The sequence below is a fragment of the Apodemus sylvaticus genome, chromosome 5 (genome assembly GCF_947179515.1).
Source record: "Apodemus sylvaticus chromosome 5, mApoSyl1.1, whole genome shotgun sequence".
Lineage (NCBI taxonomy): Eukaryota > Metazoa > Chordata > Mammalia > Rodentia > Muridae > Apodemus > Apodemus sylvaticus.
In genome coordinates, this window is record NC_067476.1 from 130,260,197 (window position 1) to 130,273,735 (window position 13,539).

Below are 13,539 nucleotides of genomic sequence, written 5' to 3' on the forward strand. Positions count from 1 at the left end.
TACAAAGCAGATTTTTTAAAAATTGTAAAACACTTTATGATTCTTCCAGGCACAGTAGCATAAAAAAAAAAAAGAGAGAGAGAGAAACCAGGAAATGGAAACTAAATTGTGGATGGTTCTATTCAGTCCATGACAGATTGTGAGAAAGGAAGTCAGACGGGCCACGCCTTTCCAAAGTCCTGACCCACTCAAGCAAGGACCTGCCGCTGCCGGCCTAATGTGTCTGGCGCTCTGGGGACTACTGCGGGCGAAGGCATCGTCCTGCAGTCGGCTCTCCAAGGTTTTTCCGGAGGGCGCGGCGCGCCAGGTCTCACCACCCAGCTCTACAGCTCGCCTAGGCCCGCCACCACTTGTGCAGTCTAAACGAATGCCCACTTAACCAAGCTCCTTTCCCGGCTTCCCCAGCGGTGGTGGGATGACGCAACTTCCTGTCTCTGAACGCACGTGGGAGGAAGTGCCGGTGCCCTCGGCTGCCGCTCCTGCCAGTCTCGTTGGTTACACTCTCCCGCTGTCCCGGCTGCTGTTTCGAGCTGCCCGCTGATCATGGGAGTCCCGGCGTTCTTCCGCTGGCTCAGCCGCAAGTACCCGTCCATCATTGTCAACTGCGTGGAGGAGAAGGTGAGGAGGCGGCCAGTACGCCAGAGTGGGGACCCGGCGCGGCACGTCTAGGCCGCGGCCCTCGGGGATGGGAGCCCACCTCAGGCAGCCTCGCTGGCCGCTTCGCGGGTTCGCGGTTCCGGAGGCGGTCTGGGCGGAGCGAGGGCGAGTAGAGGGTCTTTGGGAGCTTGGGCGGCTCCTCCCACGCCTGCCTAGCGGGGCACCCCAGGCTCCGCCCACGGCTTTGTTTCCCTCGGCGCCCGCGCAGCTCACGGAGCTCGCAGGGGCGCCCTGGCTAGGTACCCCTTAACGCGGGCAGCAAGGTTGGCCGCGTAGGGACCGCTGGTTGGTCCACTGTGTTGAACCCGGAGTACCCGGTGGCCGGATCGCTTGTGTTCCACCCGAGCCTGGCCATTTGTTGCAGTTAACCGTGCGCTGGCAGCGGCTAGTTATGAAGAACTAGGATAGGGGAGCGGTCTGTCTCCCTGGCGGGCTTCGCTGCATGAATGCCGGGCAGCTCGCTGTTCCACTCCCCGTCTTCTGGAGTGGTGTTAGTTTGATAGTTTACAGTCAGACTTTTTAGTCGTTCAGATTCGTGAGCTTTGCTTTTGTCGGTCGCGTAATTCTGTCGAGTTCGACTTTGTACTCTCAATTAGAATTTCTAGATTGGAAAAGTTCCGGGCACGTGTCCCCTCCCACTTTCGGCTTTCGAACCGCCTCTCTTCAAGAACCTGATTCTTCTGCTTAGGTTATTTACTTTCTTACTTCCTGTCTTAGAAGGAACCAAAAGCTTTGTTTTGGTGACATTCCTAGTATATATTTGTGTTCTCCAAAGACAAATTGCTAATCTGAATCATTATTTCCTCTGTAAACGTTGTGTTACCCTTCGGGGTTGGGGGTGTGTTCCAAAGAGAAAGCCACAGTTCCTTGTTCTGTTCTTTTTCCGCCCGGTCTTCTCTACAAAGACAGACACTTTGAACTGTTTTGGTTCTGTCTTAATATGGTTTGACTTACCGATTTGGGATCTATCTAATTTTGGGTAGAAGAGAAATTAGCTATTTATTCACCACCACCCCTGTTTTTCTAATGCTAATACGTATTTCGGACCGTAAATTTTGTAATTTAACAGATAACTCATTTAAACGTTTAGCGGGACAAGGCGTGGCACATACCTTTATTCCCAGCCCTTGGGAGAGAGATAGGCTTGTGTTTTGGAGGTCAGCCTGTTCTACTCAGAGTTCAAAGCAAACCAAGGCTTACATAGTGAGAGCTCTCCCAAAACAAACAAATATTCTATTGCCTATACAAAGTATCCTATTCTAGTTTCTAAGATTGATGTTAGTTTCCCCCCCCCCCCCCCCCCCCCCCGTTGTCTTAACTTTTTGGGTCCCTTGTACTTTTTTAGTTCTCATTCAAGATTGTCATACCTTTGACCATACAAGCTTCGAGAGAAACAGTGTTGTCTGTTTTAAATTGTGATTGTAGCTTAGGCTGCTTATCTTTTACTAGAGCTAGCTCCTTCCTCTTCCCTTTCACCCCTAGTTTGGGTACACTTTATACCTTTCCCCATCCAAATTACTTCATCAGGCATTCTGTCAAGTCCTTTTTTTTTTTTTTTTTCCTTTGTACATAGGATCTCCCTACTTAGCCACAGACTCCAGACCCTCACACACACAGGCAAGCTGGGATTGCCTGTGTACTGCCACTCCCAGCTTGGAGCTGTCTTTATGTCTATTTTCTTCACAGTACTTTTTTCAGTATGCTTCCTGGAAAGGTGCTTCTTGAGAATTACTGTTTGCTGAATAGCCCATCTTTCTTGGCTTAAAGCTGACCTTGGTTTTTACTTTTGAATTGACTTTTTAGGAAATGCCACTGTGTGATCTGAGTTTTCTGTCACTGTTGGTCCCAAAATTTATTTTCTCCATGAGTGATAATGACTCCAAGTTGGAAAACCAGTTCCCATGAAGATGTTGGAAACACTCTTTCCAGCTGTTGTTGCTGAAAAGTCAAATATTTTCTTTTAAGACAAGGTCTCACTGTGTTGCTCTAGTTGGCCTCAAATTTGTCTGCCTCTATTTCCCAACTGCTGGAATTAAAGGTACTGGCCTGGCAGTTTTTGTGACATTTAACTGGGTTTTTGGTAGCATTTACCATGTATCAGACACTGTTCTGAGCACTATGTTGATTACTAGGTTATTAGGTGCTTATTTCAAAACAGAAAATTATTTTTTAAGCTTTTGAAAAATTTCAATATTTCTGATAACTTACTCAGCTAATGCTAGTGTCAGTGTGAAAACTGGGAAGGCCATGTGCCTAACTTAATGACCCTCCTTTCCTCCTTTTTTTTTTTTTTTTTCTCGAGACAGGATTCCCTACCTGGCTGTCCTGGAACTCACTCTGTAGACCAGGCTGGCCTCGAACTCAGAAATGCGCCTGCCTCTGCCTCCCAAGCGCTGGGATTAAATGCGCCACCACCACCTGGCTCTGACCCTCCCCTTTCATTGTTCCGAGTTGATCAGTTTTTTCCTTTGTTCTTGTATTAGTTATTCACAGTTTTCATTGTGCCTTTTGTACACATTTACATAATACATTTAGATCCCATCTACTCTTCTTTTCCATCCTTCTTCTTAGGTGTCCCTCTCCATTCTTCCCCTGTGCCTTCCATGAATCCCTTTCTTCCTACTAACGACCTTTCTACATTGACCTTTTTGTCAGTGGTGAGATGGCAGTTGTTTAGGAGTACATGGGTGAGAGCGAGCTTTCTTGCTCATACTTTCCCCCTCCCCATCTCTTCTTTTCTACAGGGTTTCTCTCCTGGAACTTGCTCTGTACACCAGGATAGCCTCAAACTCAGAGTTTCTGCTTACTGAGTGTTAGGATTAAAGGTGTGCACTACTACCTGGTGAAAGTTTTTAAGTATGTATATATGTACACAGACAGAAGTGTACCTGTTCCCAGGACAGGAGTGAAGGGACAGTGACATGCCTTGGCATATGTATGGAGGTTAGAGAACAACTTTGAAGTCAGTTCTTTCCTTCTAAGCAAGCACCTTTACCCAGTTGAACTTCTGGTTGGCTTCTATGCTATTTATTATTCCTGGCTCATTGACTTTCATGTTACATAGTTAAAATTTGAGATTAATTGATATTGTTTCATGTGTTAATCATCTCTTTCATTTTTGAAGCATAGCTCAGGCTTTCCAGGAACTCATAATCCTTTCTGTTGGGTACTAGGATTGTAGGCAGGTACCGCTGTGTGCAGCTTTAAAAGTTTTAAAATACATTTACTTGTTGAATACAGTGTTGCTGTACTATATATAACTATATAATAAATTTCATTATCATATTCTCATGTGCATATGTTAAGCACTTTACTCTTTACTCCTTCCTATTACCTTATTTTGGCAGAAGTCAAAAATCCTCATGAGAGAATTTGTCTTAGTTTGAGTTTTATTGCTATGAAGAGATACCATGATCAAGGCAACTCTTAAAAAGGCAAGCATATAATTGGGGCTAGCTTACAGTTTGAGAGGTTCAGCCCATTATCGTCATGGCATCTTTCAGGCAGACATGGTGCTGGAGGAGCTGAGAGTTCTACATCTTGATCCAAAGGCAGCTAGAAGACTATCTTCCTCAGGAAGTCAGGAGGAGAGTCTCTTCCACACTGAGAGGAGCTTGAGTACTAGAAGCCCTCAAAGCCCACCTACACAGTGACACACTTCCTCCAACAAGGCCACACCTAATAGTGCCACTTACCATGGGCCAACCATATTCAAATCACCACAGAATGCATGCATTATTTATCTTAGTCTGATTATTTAGCGTAATGATTTCCAGTTCTAGCTATTTTCCTGCAAATGGCATAATTTCCTTCACCTCTATGGCTTAATAATATTCCAGTGTATGTATTCACACATCTTCCTTCAGTGTACACGAAATTCTTAAGCTGTTTTTATTAACTGGGCACTGGCAGTTTATAGTCTCTCAATAAATATGAATGCACAAATATTTCTGTTGTATGCTGGCTTGGATTCCATTTAGTCTATTTAGCTAGATGATAGCATATGGTAATTTTGCCTTTCTACCCTTTTCTTTTTTCATAGTGGCTGCCATCTAGCAGTGTGTCAGCACTCCCCAGTATCTATCTTTGCCAGCATATGATGCTTGATTTCTTTATGATAGTCGTTTTCACTGGGGTGAAATCTCATTGTAGTTTTGATTTGCATTTCTTGATAACTAAGGATTTTTTTTCATATTATTGGCTACTTTATCTTTTAAAACGTTATTTCACTTACTTATTAATTAGATTGTGTGTGGGGGGGTGAATAACTGGCAGGGATGTTTTTCATTCTGTGTGCTCTCACTACCAGTCGCTTGCTTTTTTTTATGCAGAGACTTAGTTTCATGGTATCTCATTTGTTAATCTTTTAAAATTTATTTTTGTTCATGTGTATGTAAGAGTGCCTTCTGAGGCCACAAGAGGGTGTTGGATTTCCTCCTAGAGGTGGAGTTAATGGGCAAATGTGACCCACCTCATGGTTGGTGCTGGGAACCAAACTTGAGTCCTCTAGAAGAGCAACAAATGCTCTCAACTCCTGAGCCATCTCTTTAGCCTCTCATTTGTCCTTTCCTAGAAATTGCCTGAACAATTAGAGTCCTTGCTTGTGCTTTTATCTTAAAATGATTTCCTTATATTTTCTTCTGGTAGTTGCAGAGTTCCAGGTCTAATATTTAAAAATCTTTGATCTATTTTGAATTTATGTTGAAACGAACAAGAGATAGAGCTCTAGTTTGGTTGTTTTGCATGTAAATACTCAGTTCTGCAGTACTGTTTTCTTGAAAAGACTGGGATGATTTTAGCACTATTGCCAAATCCATGATGGCTATTGCTATTTATTTCTGGGTTCTCTTTTATTTCTTTTTTACACGTTTTTGTGGTTCATAACTTTGCTGATTTTATTACCATGGCTCTGTTGTGTCATTTGAGATGGATAGTGACACCTCTAGTGTTGTTCTTTATACTCAGGATTGCTTTGGCTTTTTGTGCTCCCAAGTGAATTTTTTCTTTCTGTGGAGAATGTCATTGCAATTTTGATATGGATTACATGGAATTTGTAGATTGCTTAGGGTTGGTCCAAAGCATGGGGAAGTCTCATCTTCTAGTGCCTGCATCAATTTCTTCAGTGTTTTATTATCTTTTATTTTGGGATTATATGCACAGTGCATACACAGGGCCATGTGGTTGCTTGTGCTTGTGCATGAAGAAGACATTGAGTATCTTCCTCGTTTACTTTCCACCATTCTTTTAAGAGAGAATTTTTCACTGAACTGGAAGCTTACTTTTTAGGTGGGGCTACTTCCAAGATCTCTCTGTCTTACTCTTCCAACTCTAGGGTTACAGGTACACACAGCTGTGACTTCCTTTTTATACACAGATTCTGGGATTCAAACTTAGATGTGTTCAGTGCTCACAGAGCAAGCACACTTAGCTATTGAGACATCTCCTCAGTGTCCAAGATTCATTACAGAGTTCTTTTAATTCTTTTAATTCTGTGATCATATTAATTGTAGAATGGTTTTTGTTGGGTGGGTGGGTGGATGGTTGATTGATTACCTTTGTTTTTGAAACTGTTGTGAATGTGTTTTTTTTTCCCCTAGTTTTTCAGCATGTTCATTATTTGTATATAGAAAAACTGCTGTTATCTGAGACAGTCTCATTCCATAGACCAGGCTGACCTCAAACTCACAAAAGGTCTATCTGCCTTCCTAGTGCTGGGATGGGTTTGCTAATTGTCTTGTTGTCTTTTTAACTTATGAGTTACTGATGGAGTCCAATTAGTGCTGGTCTTATATATGTGTTGGACTATCCACTGGAGCACCAATATACTGGGGGCTATACTCCAGAGAAAACTGTCTCTCCCTTCTCTAGCTATGGGCTGGACTTTGTGAGCCCCTCTCTCAGCCATGCCAGAATGTTGACTGACTTGATCTTGTATAGGTTTTTGCATAGGTAATCCTAGCTATATAAAACTTACGTGAGTTCATGGTATAATGGTCATATCATATCCAGATGTCTGTATTTTCCAGCCATTCCCAAGCCTTGGTGTTGTAGAAGTTGATAATGGTGTCCCACTTAGGGATAAACACTTAATAGTCACTAACTAAAAAAACAAATCAGTGGAGCAGTGGTGGCACACACCTTTAATCCCAGCCCTTGGGAAGCAGAGGCAGGCGGATTTCTGAGTTCGAGGCCAGCCTGGTCTACAGAGTGAGTTCCAGGACAGCCAGGGCTACACAGAGAAACCCTTTCTTGAAAAACCGAAAACCAAACCAAACCAAAAAACCAGAACAAAACAAAAAAAAAATCCAAATCAGTCAGTCTTAAGCTGGGGCCATGCTAATCATCCCTGTTGGTTTCAGTTTAAGTACATGCTGATGCAGGAAGCATAGGATCAGTCAGTCTAGCTAATCTTTTCAAGATTGGCAGCTTATTGTGTTATGACTGTGTTATATGCTTTTCATTCCTCTCAGTGAGGAACATGTGCATTGTTTCTAGTTTAGAATTGATAGAGAAAACCCATGAACCCTTGTGTGTACATCTTCTTTTTGTTGTTGTTGTTGTTTTGTTTTTGGATTTGTCTTTTCCGAGACAAGAGTTTCTCTGTATAGTCCTGGCTGTCCTGGAACTCACTCTGTAGACCAGGCTGGCCTGGAACTCAGAAATCTGCCTGCCTCTGCCTCCCAGAGTGCTGGGATTATAGGAGAGTGCTGGGATTATAGGCGTGCACCACCACCACCGCTGGGCATCTTCTTATCATGGAAACACATACTTCCATTTATGTGAAGACGAGACTGTGTGGTAGGCACATGATTTAACAAGAAAGGCCAGTCCTCTAGTCTATTTCAAATTAGGTGGGTCATTTTGTGTTTGACTTCACCGGTACATGAGAATTTCTCAGTGGCTTCCCTTCATTTCCAATGGTTAATGTTTGTAGGTTTAGATATTCTAGCATAGTGTCATCTGGTTTGTGGTTTTAAGCTTGCATTTTCCTAGTGACAAATGATAATAGAACACTTTATCAAATGCTTTATGTATCTTCGTGGGCTATAGGTCTGTTCAGTTTTTTTTGTGTGAGTTAAAATTATTTCAGTTTTTTTAATGAGTTGAAATTATTTCACTTTTATTTAGATATTCTAGGTAGAATTATTTAGGTTGATAAATACTTTGCATATATATTCTGTTAATCTTCAGAGTACTCTCTTAAAGAATATCTTTAACATTTTTAATGTTACTGACTTTTTTATTTTAATGTTATTAATTTTTATGTTTATGACTTTTGCCTGCACATGTCTGCATCATGGATGTGCAGTACATGTAGACACCAGAAGAGGGAGTTGGAATGCTTGGAACTGGAGTTATGGACCATTGTGACCCACTGTGTGGGTGATTGGAGTCAAACCCAGATTCTCTAGGGGAGCCTAGTTATCTCTAAGCCATTTTCCCAGCCTCTTAAATTTTTAAATTTTAGTGATGGGTTTAGTAGGGTTTTTCTTTTCTTTTTTTCTTTCTTTTTTTTTTTTTTTTAATTTCTGCTTTTTGTTGTTAAGTTTTTGCCCAGGTCATTTGAACTCTTCTCATGTTTTCTTAATGAAGTTTTAGTCTTTGTTCATTGTTTTTTGGTTTTTTTTTTTTTTAATGTTTTAAACCTGTTTTGTATTCCTTGGGAAGACCCTAGAAGTCATTTTTTTGTTTTGTTTTGTTTTAATTATTCTTTTTTTCTTGTTACACTTTGAATTTGGTGTTAAGATGATGTAGTAGTTTTCTACATGCAGACATCCACCAGCACCATTTGTTGAAGATGCTTTCTTTTTCCATTGTGTAATTGTAGCTTCTTTATAAAAATCAATGTCTATAGATGTTTGGATTTATGTCTGGGTATTTGATTTGATTCCGTTGATCAGCCTGTTTTTACGCCATTACCATGCCACTTTTATTTTTATACTTCTGTAGTACAGTTTAAAATTAGGGATGCTGATACCTCTGGGTGTTGTATTGTGCAGTATGCAAAAAGTACTCATGTGCTGAGCCAACTCTAACCTAACTGAACTGCCTCCTCCCACCTTCGTTCTTCCAGTATATTCTCATATCATTTTTTTCTTTTTTGTATATTTCAGCATTTTTACTGTATATGGAGTTCACAGAGCTTCTGTTATATTTTTTATTTGGAATAATTTCAGTCTTTCTTTGATTTTTTTTTTTTTCTCTTTCCTTGTCTTTCCTTTCCTTATGTTTTTGCATGTTTTTTATGGTAAAGTTACTGTTTATTCTTAGAACCATTTCCAAAAATTGCAGATATATACATATATTTATTGCTTATTTTTGGATTCAGCACACTTTATAAACTGTCTAAAGGTCCCTCTTTCCATAGCCCTCACTGTCAATTACAAAACATTGAAGCTTGATTTCCTGCCCATCCCTCTGTCTGAGTAACTGCTTTTCTGAAATAGTTTTTGTCATTATTCCCTTGCTATTCTCTCTGCCTTTGCTGCATATGTATTTAGCCCTAAACAATATCTAATTAATGTGTATTTTCTGCCTCTTAAATTTTTTGTTCAGTAGTGTGTTCATAACTATCCACTTTGCTTTTTAGATTTTACTTGTCCTGGCAGTCCAGTACATGGATACAAGGCAGTCTATATGAGTTAGCTTATGAATTTTATTCCTTAAATAGCTTTATGAGATATAACCTATTTGCATATTAAGTACACATACTAATAATATAATACTTTTCATACATATAAGATTATTTTAATCATTTTCCTTGAGGTATAAATTCTATATCATGAAATTCACTTGCTTAAAATATCAGTTTTTTTCTTTTGTTTGTTTTGGGTTATTTGCTTTTGAAACAGTCTCACTGCAGTCTTGACTGTCTGGAAACTCACTACATAGACCAGTTTGACGGCAAATAATAGAGATCTACCTGTCTCTGCCTTCAGCATGCTGAGATCAAAGGCATGCACCATTATGCCTAGTGGTGTTAGTAGTTTTTAGTGTATTTGCAGAGTTGTGTGATCATTACGATACTCATTAATAGTCACTTTTCATTTCTCTCACCCTTTCTTCACCCTCAGCTTGACACAACCCTATCTGCCTTCTATTTCTATATGATAGGCTTTTTTCATATAATCATACAGGATGTGGTCTTTCACATAATCACACAGGATAGGTGACTGCTTTTAGCATAATATTTTAAAATTACCTGTGATTTAGCATGTACAGGATGGGCTTTTAAATTATGTACTTTTTCTCCCTATTGCTTTGTATATTAAGGACTCATACTATTAGTAAGACAACAATTGGGTCTTGTGTTAATCTTCCGTTTATGTTCTGGAAGAAAAAGACAAAAGAGCTGTCATTTTAAAAGTATAATTGAGATCCTCTGAGAGTACAACCCTACATTTTGAAGGACTTACAATGTAGTTGGGTAGAAATGACAAACTATTCATAAAACTATGATGATATTACAAGAGTATAAGCAAAATCCTCAGAAATGCAGGAAGGCAACAGTTCATTTCTTGGGGGATAATATGTTACAGATATTGTGATGTGAGTGACATTTGATTTGAGTCTGGGTTCTGAGAAGTTATTAAGATTTCAGGAAGTGAGTATTGGTTGAGAGGAAGAAGGCTTTCTATCAAGAGGTGCAACAGAGTGAGAGGACAACATTTTCTTGGAACTTTTGTTTTTCTGTTTTGTTTTGTTTTTAGGTTTTCCTTCTTTCTTTTTTTTTTTTCCCCTGGGTTTTTCGAGACAGGGTTTCTCTGTGTAGCCCTGGCTGTCCTGGAACTCATTCTGTAGACCAGGCTGGCCTTGAACTCAGATATCCGCCTGCCTCTGCCTCCCAAGTGCTAGGATTAAAGGCTTGTGCCGCTGCCGCCGCCACCCGGCTGTTTTAGGTTTTCTATTGAGATGGGGTCTTACTCTATAACTCTGGAACTTACTTTATAGCCTTAAACTCAGGGCACTTCCTTTCTCAGCTTCCTGAGTGCTGCTTAGGTGCCAGGTACTACACCTGGCTTGTAGGAGCTTTTGAGAAATGGACTGGGCCTCCATAATATTGTTGTGGATCAGGTTTATTGTTTAGCTGTTTGGTGTGGGAAGCCCTGGGAAAGTAGGCAAGGATAAAGCACAGATGCTTTTGTATCTTACTCTTTAAACACCGGACTGGAAATGAGAGTGTGTGAAGGCAGTTGCTACTTTCTAGGTATGATGTGATAGCATGATATCATGCTCACAGCATGAAAGGAGATGAATGGAAAAACAATGGTGAGAGACGCGATGAAAATGACTCCCTTGATCTTATGTCAGTGCTCTCACATAATTAACTCAAATTGGAAGCTGTTCACATTTTAATGGGAACATTTAATTTGATTTTGTTTATACTTCCAGTTCTGAAATTAAATCAGTTCATATTGTGTTTAGTACCTGTCATGTTTAGATCTGCACAATTAAAATATTATTTATCACTTCTTCATAGCCAAAAGAATGCAGTGGTGTAAAGATTCCAGTTGATGCCAGTAAACCTAATCCAAATGATGTGGAGTTTGATAATCTGTATTTGGATATGAATGGAATCATCCATCCTTGTACTCATCCTGAAGACAAGTATGTAATCCATTTTGCCATTGATGTACAAAGTCACAGAAATACTATGTTCTGTTATATTGTCTGCTTATCATTATAGACCAGCACCAAAAAATGAAGATGAAATGATGGTTGCAATTTTTGAGTACATTGACAGACTTTTCAATATTGTGAGACCTAGAAAACTTCTCTACATGGCAATAGATGGAGTGGTAAGTGTTAAAATTAATCATTTTGAAGCCTTTATTTGTGTTTTGCTATTTTCTGAATATCTCAGTGAAAGTCAGCAGAATAGTAAAAACTGTTGATTGTGGTTAATTTCAGGAAGAAAAGTCTCATACTTCAGTAATTCATTGACACATTCTTTTGTCATTTACTATGCAATGCTGTGGATTATTGATTGATGACTGCCCCTTTAAAGTGACATAGACCGAGTGAATTTAGTACTTACTAAGTGACATATGCAAAGGTGTTGAGAGAAGCAGCAGTTTGGATTTACTATGGGTTAAAAAGTAAAGGTTAGAAATGATTTGCTTGGGAATATTTAGAATAGCATTATGTAAACATGATATATATATATATATATATTTAGGCACCACGTGCAAAAATGAACCAACAGCGGTCAAGGAGGTTCAGAGCATCAAAGGAAGGAATGGAAGCAGCAGTTGAGAAGCAGCGAGTCAGAGAGGAAATACTTGCAAAAGGTAAGGAGAATATGTCTTTAAGTTGAACGTTCCCCCTTTTTTTTTACACTGCTTTAAATTTCCTGTTGGGTACCTATTTAGAGCTAAGTCTCAGAGAAGAAAGTTGGAGAGGGAAACTGAGGCCAACTGGAACTGGTTCTCCCTCAACCCAGTGTGTGTGGTGGGACATTTTGGTTGGTTTTATCAGGTTTATTTGGTGTATGTATATTATCCATAGCAGTATAGTAGGCAGAAAAGGCCACACACACACACACACACACACACACACACACACACACACACTTTTTTTTTTTTTGTCACTAAATTGCATTTTACATCTGGAGAAAAAGATGTCATGGGCCTACATTTATAAATTTTACTATGCTATTTTAATTTGCTTGAAAGTATGTAAGTATATATAGTTATTTTAGCCATGGCTTGTTCTTTAGATTCCGTTTGCCTCCTCCCCAAGATAGGGTTTCTCTGTAGCCCTGGCTGTCCCTGAACTCACTGTGTAGTCCATGCTGGCCTTGAAGTCTGTCTGCCTCTGCCTCCTGAGTGCTAGGATTAAATGCATGCACTACCACCACCCGCCTGTAGTTAAGACTCTTATAGCTTGTTTATGATAGAATATTTTAATGATTTATTGAGAACTATTGTCAAAATTAAAACCATTAGTTAATGCTTATGTTCTCTTACAAAGGAAGGATCTCATGATTTTTATGTTTTGTGTTGTAGTATCTTTTGTGTGTATGTATTTCTTGACAGTCTTGTTAAAGCAGTGGGTCTCAGTGTGTGGAGTGTGGCCCCTTTGGGGGTTGAAAGACCCTTTCACAGGGGTCTGTATATCAGATACCCTGCATATCAGAGTTTTCCATTATGCTTCATAACTAGCAAAATTACAGTTATAAAGTAACAATGAAAATAATTTTATGTAGGGTCAATACAACATGAGGTTGTACCAAAGAAGGTTGCAAACCACTAAGTTAAAGCTTAGTTTAAATTGATGGGGAGAAATGCTGTTTTCTTCTTAGAGAGTGGATCATCTTTTTCTTAGGTTATAACATCTTTTTTTGATATTTAAATTTTTTTACTATTCTGCCTTGATATTGATTAATTTACTTCAGTTTTTTTATGGGGGAAAACAAAACATTGCCTCTTTTGTCTAGGTGGCTTTCTTCCTCCAGAAGAAATAAAAGAAAGATTTGACAGCAACTGTATTACACCCGTAAGTAGTCTCAGGCTTTGCTAGCTACTGCTAACTCTTAAATGATAGGTTAATTTTTTTCTTTCTATCATTTTAGGGAACTGAGTTCATGGACAATCTTGCTAAATGCCTTCGCTATTACATAGCTGATCGTTTAAATAATGACCCTGGGTGGAAAAATTTGACAGTAAGTTTCACACTTTGGTACTTCAGAAAGATTAGAGTAATCATTTGAGGCTGTACTTTGATATGACTGATATTATTTATCCCTTTCCCCTGATAAAAATGCTAGTTGACGGCCAGAGAAAAGAGAAGCTTTCTAGGTTATTGGAAATGGGTTGGTTGCCTTGCATGGTCAGGTTTTATATAACTGAATTTTCTCTTAAGGCCAATTTTGTTCTCTTA

At 39.6% G+C, this 13,539-nt stretch overlaps 1 protein-coding gene across 1 annotated transcript in view; it reads left to right on the forward strand.

Annotated features, from left to right (window-relative positions):
• The first annotated feature begins 236 nt into the window (after positions 1 to 236).
• Positions 237 to 13,539, forward strand: part of Xrn2 (5'-3' exoribonuclease 2) — a 63,752-nt gene continuing 50,449 nt past the window's right edge. The window contains exons 1-6 of the mRNA XM_052183824.1: positions 237 to 618; positions 11,138 to 11,265; positions 11,345 to 11,456; positions 11,837 to 11,948; positions 13,097 to 13,155; positions 13,232 to 13,321. Coding sequence (XP_052039784.1) covers positions 544 to 618; positions 11,138 to 11,265; positions 11,345 to 11,456; positions 11,837 to 11,948; positions 13,097 to 13,155; positions 13,232 to 13,321 — 576 coding nt within the window. The 5' untranslated portion in view covers positions 237 to 543. The remainder of the gene's footprint in view (positions 619 to 11,137; positions 11,266 to 11,344; positions 11,457 to 11,836; positions 11,949 to 13,096; positions 13,156 to 13,231; positions 13,322 to 13,539) is intronic.